The sequence below is a fragment of the Telopea speciosissima genome, chromosome 3 (genome assembly GCF_018873765.1).
Source record: "Telopea speciosissima isolate NSW1024214 ecotype Mountain lineage chromosome 3, Tspe_v1, whole genome shotgun sequence".
Lineage (NCBI taxonomy): Eukaryota > Viridiplantae > Streptophyta > Magnoliopsida > Proteales > Proteaceae > Telopea > Telopea speciosissima.
Genome location: NC_057918.1, coordinates 60,564,787 through 60,574,734, shown reverse-complemented (window position 1 = coordinate 60,574,734; position 9,948 = coordinate 60,564,787). Strand labels below are relative to the sequence as shown.

Sequence of the window (9,948 nt, the reverse complement as noted above, 5' to 3'; positions counted from 1 at the left end):
CAGGTCCACGCCAAGTACCCACTCCTTCTCATCTGTTGTATGCTGATGATCTTTTTATTTTTATGAAGGCTGAGCTGCGACAGGTTAAAAAGGTTTTGAACTTTTTAGAAGACTATGGAGAATTCTCTGGACAGAAAATTAATCTGGCAAAGAGTAAAGCTTTTCTAGAGAGGGTCCCTACCCCACGCAGGCAGAGGTTGGTTTCAACTCTACAAATTCCCATATGCTCTTTTCCAACAAAGTATCTTGGGGTTGGACTGTTAAAAGGGAGAGTTAAGAAGGATGTTGTGTTGCCTTTGATGGATCACTTCAAAAAAAGGTTGTCAGCTTGGAAGGGGCTGCTTCTTTCCATGGCAAACAGAGTTGATTTAGTGAGAGTTGTCATGTCCAGTATTCCCATTCATAACTTGTCCATTTATCTTTGGCCTGCTTCTGCAATAGAGATAATGGAGCGTTGGATTCGCAATTTTATATGGTCGGGGGAAGCTGATAAAGCGAAAGCCATCACAGTGCGATGGGATAGCCTATGTAAACCAAAAAAGGAGGGAGGTTTAGGCATTCGTCGTTTGAGGGATGTAAATTTGGCTCTACTTGCGAAACTTGCATGGTTGATAAAAGCAGCAAAATTAGACCTGGCAAGGTTTCTTCATGGCAGATTTGTGAACAAGGAAGGAAAATTAAGAAAGATAGTGGGCTCTTCCTCTATCCTCCCAGGGCTCCCTAAAGTGTGGGAGTTTTTTCAATTGGAAGAAAGATGGGTGGTAGGGGATGGGTCAAGGATTCGGTTCTGGTATGACAAATGGATTGGGAATCAATCCATAGAAGATCTGCTTCTCCCTAACCGGATCCCCCAAGGCTTAACAGCCACGGTTTCTGATTTTTTAGGAGAAGGGTGGAACTTTCCTCAAGTTCAAGATCGAGGTCTACAAGAAGTACTTTTGATGATTCAAAACATGGGGATCGCTCTATCACATCGAAGGGATGAACGTATGTGGGCTCATACCACCTCTGGAGTATTCACTATTAAATCTGCCTGGGACGAGTTGAGATTAAAAGTTACCCCTCCTTCATGGGTTTGGGCAGTATGGCAGAAAACTTTACACCCTCGCAACTCTATTTTTGGTTGGCGGATGATGCATAATGCTCTACCCACAGATGATAAGGTTTGCCGCCGATCAGTCCCCTTAGCTTCTCGCTGCAAATTATGTCATTCAGCCAATGAATCTGGGCAGCACATCTTTGTAAGTTGCAACTTCTCTTATATTATATGGAAAGAACTCCTCTCCTTATTTAATGTAGTTTGGAGTGGGTTCCCCTCAACAGAGCTTCTATTCTCTTAGTGGCGGAGGAAGTCCAAAGTGGGACCACTACCATGCATTTGGAAATCACTTTTAATAGTTACCTGCCAACAAATTTGGTTGGAGCGTAACAAACGAAGATTTGACAATCAGCAAAGTGATCCAAAGCAGGTAGTTATGAAATGTCTCAGAGCAATCACAGATTGCGCAAAATTTTCAGCAATCCACATTAAATCAATTCAGGAGCTAATATTGGCAAGGTCACTTCATGTAAGAACAACCACACCGCCTAGCAAGAAAGTAGTGGAAGTAAAATGGAGGGAATCCCTGGTGGTTTGGTGGAAACTCAATGTGGATGGATCATCACTGGGGCTTATTCGAAACCATCTTGGGGTGGTAAGAAGGGCTTTTGCGACTTATCAAGGAGTTGGAACCAATCACAGTGCTGAATTGGGGGCCTTTTTTATAGGAATCAAGGAAGCCCAAAGGCTAAATGTAAATAAGCTGTGGGTGAAGAGTGATTCTGCTTCAGTGGTGTCAACCATTCTATCAGCTAAGCTCCCATGGAAGTTTATACAAGAGTTAGGGGTGTCAACGGGCCGATTCGGGCCGGTTTCGATTTGGGCTTTTCGGTTTCGGTGTGACTTTTATAGAAACCGAAACCAAACCATTAAGAAATGTTCGTTTCGGTGCGATTTCGATTTCGGTGCGGTTTGGTTTCGTGTCGATTTCGGTTTATGATAACGGGTTGATATCGATTTGGATTCGATTTGGTACCGGTTTTATATAACTAGTAAGGTCCGATTAGTGTTAATTTTTCTTCTCTTTCTCTTTTAAGTACATAAAATATTTTAAATACAATGCATCTTTGTATCCTATGTCCTATGACCTATGGATACAATTGGTTGGGTAATCACTAACAAAGGATATGAGATAAAGTGAGAAACTATCACAACACATTTAGGGGGCAATGGGGCATTAGGCATTTACTTATTTACTCATTTATCGGGTTAGGTCGGTTCGGTTTGGGTTCGGGCCTAACGGTTCGGACTAACGGTGCACCGTCGGGCTAGCCCAAACCAAACCAAACCGTTTGCCTCTCTGGTCGGTCCGGTGTGATCCGGGCTGGTTCGGGCCGGTTTCATCGGTTCGGGTTGTGTATTGACACCCCTAACAAGAGTGGTGGATAACACAAAATTTCCTAGGGACCATCCAACGGTGCATTACCCATTGCTACAGAGAAGGCAATGCTCTGGCGGATTCACTCGCAAGTCATGCTGCAAGAACAAAGTCTACTCAGGTCTGGGATTCTCCCTCGAGCTTCATTGTTAATGCAGTAAATTGGGAAGCTCTGGGTAGGCCATTTTACAGATTTTGCTGAATCTTTTGTTTGAACTACTCAGTGTTACAGCTTACTGCTGAGAACCGTGTAATTTTAAATTTATTTTTCTTTAATACATACTTTGCTGACCATTAGCAAAAAAAAGATCGATTGAGTACTCCAATTATACATGAAATACAATTCTCAGAAGAAAAAAAAAAAGGTATGATTATAAGTTTTATAAAAGGGAAATTTACGTTTACCATCCCTAAGATTTCAAACAATTACATATACCACCCCTAGAATTTCATCTATTTCATAAACCTCCTCTGTATTTTGAAAAGATTCTTACAAACGTACCCCTACTGTTAGATGATAACAGTTAAGTGACGATGTCATCACCCAAAATAAATCTAAATATCCATAATACCCTTACAAACATACCCCTACCATAACAATTTTTTTTAACCCCAAACTAACCTTGAGTCCATGTAACATGATCCTTTTACCCTCCTCCTTCCTCCAATTGATTGGCAACGGTACTGACAATGAAGAAAACCCTGAAACACAGTGGTAGCACTCCCTGAACCAGGTGAAGAACCAAAGAGGGCATCGTCTTCCTCTCCCTTCTTCTCCACCCTTTCTTTTCCCATGACCAAAGTCCCCAAAACCTAACCCCACCTTCGATTTGCCAATACAACATCTCTTTCCCTTCTTCCCATCTCCATCGATTGCAGCAAAAGATCGAAACCTATTTCTTTTTCTTTTTATAAAAGCTAATCTGAAATCCCAGATTTCAGTCATTCCATTTGAATCGGCTATAGATGCCTTGTGATTTTTTATTCCAATATTGACTCTTTTTCTTTTTTCTTTTTATGGAATTATTGACTTTAGTTTTACTTTATGTATCTAAATCCAAAACTTTCCATCGATTCTGGTTTATGTTGGAGGAGAGAACCAAGGCAAGGAAAGACAAGGATTTTGAGAGTACAAGTCAGATCAGGAAACAGTTGTATGCCAAGGGCATTTCTCTTGAAGGGTGCTGTAACAACCTGGTAGCCTTGTGTACCTTATGAAGATCCAAAGCCTACCTAAATTTCTATAGACCTGTTTAGTATGAAGAATTTTATTTCCGGTAAATTTAAGAAAGTGCCCACAAATTTTATGGGCATCCCCTTGTTTTTAACCCCCATTCTTTTGTTGGTGATCTGGATCATCTTTAGGAATCAATGGCTCTACCGAAGCCGGGACCAAATTACTTGGGGGGTTTATTTTTCGGTAGACTGGAGGTCAAAACTCTTGTATTTTGATGGATACATGCACAGGTGGTTGTTACAGTGGTGGATACGGTGGTTATAACGGAGGGGGTAGAAGTGATGGTGGTGGTGGTGGTGGTCGAAGGGGAGAGGGTGGTGGTGGCTACTTCAATTGTGAGGAGTCAACAGGGAGGCAGAAGGTATGGAGGTGGTGGCTGCTTCAAGACCATAGAGATGAACAGTAACAGGGATGGAGTAGATTGGGTTTATTTCTTTAAGAAATAAAGGCAAAATTGTCATTTTCTTCCAAAACTAAGAGTTAGTACTCATGGGTACGGAAGTATTTTTGAAATTTCAGGGGTCATGCATGTAATTGTTTCAAACACCAATGGTGGTAGACGTAAAAAATTATGACACCTACTTCCAACAAAATCATTTGCATTTTTTGGACCACCACATGGTTTCTAATAATTAATCAAATCCCAATTTTTTTCTTTTTGGTGTGTTTTTTTTTTTTTGGGGGGGGGGGGGGGTTGGGTGGGTGTATTCGCCATCACTGACATGCAATTTGCAAAAGTGCAAGCCATCTGATCGTCTAGTCAAATAGGAAACGGCAAAATAGGGTCAACAGCTTTCCCACCGGTTGTGTGAATTCAGTCAAACTGATAAATCTGAGCCTCCTGTTGGTTAATCCCACAGTTAATAGGTCAGGTGTGGCATTAGATTTTACGATCCAGTTTATAAAATGAACCAGCCTTATGTTAGTGCGCGCAGGACACTCAAACATAGACCGGACCTTCCATTAATTTTGATGCATAATATGAACGTAAATCCAAATTGGGACTGCTGGGTCATTTTCCAACCCATGCATGCCTAATTAAATTCCATGCCTTGCCATTGGAAACAAACAGAAACCACCACAAGCAGTGCACGTTTGCTGGAGCAAGCAGGCAGGCAATTTGAAGGTAAATAGGTAAAGGAATACCTGACTGGTCTATGGTACCTATGACATTTCATGAACTCTCTCTCATTAGAGTATCGACCCTCGAAAATCTCTCTCGCACAAATACACACACACACACTGCCTTTCCTTGTAAACTTGTTAACTTAATGATCAGTTAGACCTTTCTAGCAAACTGAAAAGAGTCTTTACTAAGCCACTAATCCAGAACACCTAGACAACATCAAAAGATTAATCCTTGATACATGCTATCCATAAAAATCAGCAAGATAAAAGAAGACAAATGTAAATGGACTTACATGAAATTTGCTTTCTTATCAACATTTTGCAGTTCAGGTCCAAGCCACAAGCCATACACCTGTAAAATGCAATTTCTTCTCATTAACAAGACAGTTTATAATACACAGCCAGAAGCATGAAATGTAAACATCAAACAGATTATAGGAATTTAACTTCCTTGAATCTCAGGGCAGTCTGATTTGATTGATCAGTAGGCGAAAAAGGGAAAAATCCCAAAACAAACAGAAATAACATAAGAACCTAAGAGGAGCAAGGAGGGACGAACCTCACCCATTGTTAATGATTTTCGAGGCCTCAAGCATGAAGCATACGATGCATTTTTTAAGCATCACCAGATAGATGAAATGTCATCAGTCATCCCAAGCATCATCAGCAGCACCCTCCTTCTTCAGGTTCGTTGGGGTTAGCATATACCTGTACTTGTCCTCAATGTTTATTGATGCTGGACCCAACACTGAACATTTGGATAGAGCAAGCCTTGCTTCTCTTTGGGCAGCTGCAGCTTCTCTCTCCTTCCTTCTTGCAACCTAAAATAACACCAGAAATTTGGCAAAATCATTAATAATGAATGTAAATAAATGCAAGTATGCAGTTATACTAAATTTATCCCTTTGGGTTGGGAGTTGTACAACAAATATTGAAGTAAATAAAAGGAAAAAGTGCACTTACTGCAGTAAAGCATATTCTTAAAGGCAGAAAAAGGACATGGTTGGGTGCATGATGGAAAGTGCAGTGAAAGGGAATTAGAGGTGAGCATTGTAGTCAAAGGACATACCTTCCCCGTTGCAAATGACACAGTATTTCCAGATTCTACATCTGCAATTGCTTTCCTTATGTGTGCCACAAGGAACTATGAGATGCAAGCACCACAAAACAAGTATTAGAAAGAGTTCAAATTACCAAGTACAAAACTGGAAGGAATCACAGGATGGGGAAATAAAAGCAAAAGACAGAGAATACACCATGTCTCTATCAGTATAGAATGATGTAGCCTGGCCTGTAGATCCAGCACGCCCTGTCCTTCCAATCCGATGCACAAAATCCTCCATTGCCTATCAAAGTAGCCACATTGCATGTTTGAGGTAATATTCCATAAGCAAAATATAAAAATAAGGCTAAAATACAATGCTTGAATGGTCACATAAAGTGGTATAGATACTCCTTTAAATATTTCTACAGAATAGAAATCCTATGCAGAAGACAAATACTCTTTCAACTTCAAGGAGATGATATAGTATGACAAAAAAACAATTCTAGTACACAAATGAAAGCACAGATTCTAGGAGGAGATGATATAGTATGACAAAAAAATTCTAGAACACAAATGAAAGCACAGATTCTAGGAAGGAAAATCTAATATTCACAATAACTGTCAAAGTTTCTCCAGTGAGTCACCAAGTCAGTCAACTTGGGATTTAGATTCATGAGTTTTGGCAAGCACAAAGCCAGCTCCACATGCAGTAAAACAAACCTTAGGAAGATCTAAATTAACAACATGAGCAACTCCAGTTACATCCAGACCACGAGATGCAACATCAGTAGCAACCTGCACATAAAGCTCATAACATAAGCTACAATGTAGATGCAATCAGACAAAAAATCACAGCATAATCTTGGACAAAATCTCAAAAGCAGTTAAGCAAACAATACCAAAATATTGGTAGCACCAGATCTAAAATCACGAAGAGCTGCCTCCCTTTCACTTTGGCTACGGCCACCATGAAGAGCAACAGCATGCAAACCTTGCGCTACCAAAGCTTCTGTGACTTCATCACACCTCGTCTGAAAGGGTAAATGCATTCATGATCTTGAATTTGTATGATTAGATGATGCAAACTGGAATTATAGTGCACAAACATCAGCCCCAATACCTTTCTCTCAACAAAAACAATGGTCAGTGGCTGTGGATGGCCAGAACTCTCAGTCTGAGAAGCCTCATCCACAAGCAAGGCCAGAAGCCGATCAATCTGTATAAATCATACATTGTTATAGCTCAACCAACAACAGCAAGTACATCAGCTCCCCAATCAACAATGAAATCTTTGCAGATAATTCTAAACCATATGCAGTTCTCAGGCAATTTCAATATTAAATACTGGATAATGCAAACTGGGATGTTTGATAATATGCAGACTAGTCAAAAAAGAGTGCCCTTTAACTGCAATAATTAAATAAAGCCGGAGAAGCATTAAAAATTTCTTAAAAGAAAGAAAGAAAATCCAGTTTATGCAACACATAGCAACTGACCACAGGAACAAAAGAGAGGTAAGCTTTTGAAACTATGATGTTCCTCATTAATAAACAATCAAAAGGAGCATTGACCAAAATACAAGGGTTTGTGAAGTTGTGACTTATCTTTGTCACAAGTCACTACTTGCAAAGTGGCTGCTTCAGGTGATATAGGAAACCATACCCATCTCAGTGGTCAAGTCTCGGCCCCAAACAATTATAGAGAAGCAGCTTAAAAGTGAAGCCACAGTGACAAAAAGTTACAAGAATGCCACTATATCCAATTATCCAGCATGATATACCCGTAGTTTTATAAAATCGAACTCAGTTTTAGCTACTTCCCATGCTTTGTTTTTTGCTGAAATTTGCATCAGTGAGATGGATGTGGGCCCTCTATCACGTTGATCCTCCAGCCTATCCATGTGCACCACCTATGTTACCCAGATTTGGCACTTTCCCAACCAAATCGCATGCCTATACACATGGACATGAATTCAGAAATGGGTGCTCTATGGATTCGCCCTCTGTCCCAAACTCCTTGGGCCAAAAAATGAGAGAAAAAAAAAAAGTGGCAACCTAGTGGAGAAGAAGACCAGAGGAAGCATAGGAGGCCAGGAAGGTGGGAGAAGAAGCAAATGAAGAAGGGAGGCAGGGAAGGAAAATGGTAGAAGAAGAAGAGTAAGCAAAGAAGACAAGGGGCAAAGGAAATGCCAACCTCTTTTCACTCTGGTGGTCCATCACTCTCTCATCCAGCTTCGACCATGACTGTCCAGGCATCGACTGTTGACCAAATGACAAACATCTCTCTCCAGTCTCCACCCTATGACTCGTCTCTTCATCTTCGATGACTCCTCCCCCACTCCCCTCAAGTCTTTAAAAGATGAAATATAACCCAGGGTCCACAGCCTATTGTGTAGACCCAATTTACAAACTATTACTTGAAAATATCCCTTATCACAGGATGTTATTATTACACCTAGGGTCCACAGATAAAACTATAGAAGCCTAATTTTGGACTTGATGGTTTTATATTTAATTTGATCCCTCTAATAAAACTTATAAATTTGTTTTTTGAAATATAAAAATAGTTAGGCTTATCTCAGCCCAACCAAGCCCAGGGACCCCGACTGGCCAGATTGCACCACTAGGAAAAAAGTATATCTGGTTGGCCCAAAAATCTACCACAAGGCATGTTTGATGGGCCCCAAATTTGGTGGACAGGTAGACCCATAGGTCCCCTGCTCATATGTAAAGTTTCAGCCCAAACAAAGTTTGCCAAGTGGCCAAATAGAACTTAGAAAATCCAAGACAAATGGGAGAGTGCACAGTAGTGGTAGGAGTACCATAGGCGTGCATGGACATGCATAGGGAGGCATGCAGCATACCAGTACAAACAAGGGGTATACGAGTTTATTTGAGTCTGAATTTGACTGGTAATTTATCCAGACTGTCCACTGTATACCCAATGATCGGAATTGCCACGTCATTTTGCCATGTGGAAGATGGGCCACAAAGATAAGTTTATCTACAACACACCATGTAGGGGCAATTTTCCGTTATATTAGAAGGATATTGTTGGAATTTTAAATTCATTTAAAATATTTGATTCAAAATATTTTTATTCTTTATTAAAAGGTTTATTAGAGGGTTTTGCCGTTTCCTAATAGACACCTAAATGACCAATGGGTGTACCTATTGGAAGACTTGTTTGAATGGTCAACAAACAAGTCTTATGGGAAAAGGCATGTTTTATGGGCATATCCTTTGGAGACACCCTTGGGGGTGCCTTTTCTTCTCCTATATAAAGAGAGGAGTCTTGTCCATTTCTCTAATAATTTTTGAGAAAACTTCTTTTGTTTTTCCTCTCGGCTTTGTTTCTCTGTTGTTTATATCCAATTGAGTGCAACTCTCCGTGCCCTTAGTAGCCTAGTATTTGAAGTGCATCATTACTAGATAGCTTTAACCGGAGCGTTGTTTTATCTTGGAGGCTGATTCGCAAGGACCCGGCTGCACCATAGGGGGCGTCTACAGTCTTAAGGAGAGTGATTTTTGTCACGACTCAGCCCCACCATTTCTTTTATTTTCTTCATGTTTTTCAGGCTTATGACGCGTTATATGGTGCTTGAGATTGTCGTCATTCATCTCGGTTTGTCTACATTGAGATAAGTAATCTAACTCCTTTGTTACATATATATATTGATATGTATGTTTTGGAAGATTGTTTCCAACAATCTTAAGACTGTAGACTTGCTTTTATTTGCAATTCTGATTACTTATTTGGCAATTCTGTTGGAGGGTTGTACACGTTTGGTTAATGAATGTGCTTCTCACAAGAGACTCAGTCCATCTAGAGTGTATTTTTGCTTTATAATTTGAAAAGGTGAAGGGTTTATAGTTGGGAACGATGAAATACCTGTTGTCATTTGTTGTACCCTTCCATGGCATGACAACCAGATTATCATCATTGGATTCTTTATTTGGTTCATCTCAGCAAAGCATTTAAAGCCATTACAATGACTGAAATCCTGTTGTGATGCGTTGTACGGCCGATTGAGTTTTAATAATGATATGAATGCATCGTAT

The 9,948-nt window shown here is 40.2% G+C and overlaps 1 protein-coding gene across 1 annotated transcript in view; it reads right to left on the bottom strand.

Annotated features, from left to right (window-relative positions):
- Nucleotides 1–5,485: 5,485 nt before the first annotated feature.
- Nucleotides 5,486–9,948, bottom strand: part of LOC122656594 (DEAD-box ATP-dependent RNA helicase 20-like) — a 62,529-nt gene continuing 58,066 nt past the window's right edge. Inside the window, exons 9-14 of the mRNA XM_043851187.1 lie at nucleotides 7,008–7,103; nucleotides 6,787–6,918; nucleotides 6,608–6,682; nucleotides 6,099–6,188; nucleotides 5,912–5,986; nucleotides 5,486–5,663 (exon numbers count right to left, since the gene is read on the bottom strand). Coding sequence (XP_043707122.1) covers nucleotides 5,487–5,663; nucleotides 5,912–5,986; nucleotides 6,099–6,188; nucleotides 6,608–6,682; nucleotides 6,787–6,918; nucleotides 7,008–7,103 — 645 coding nt within the window. The 3' untranslated portion in view covers nucleotide 5,486. The remainder of the gene's footprint in view (nucleotides 5,664–5,911; nucleotides 5,987–6,098; nucleotides 6,189–6,607; nucleotides 6,683–6,786; nucleotides 6,919–7,007; nucleotides 7,104–9,948) is intronic.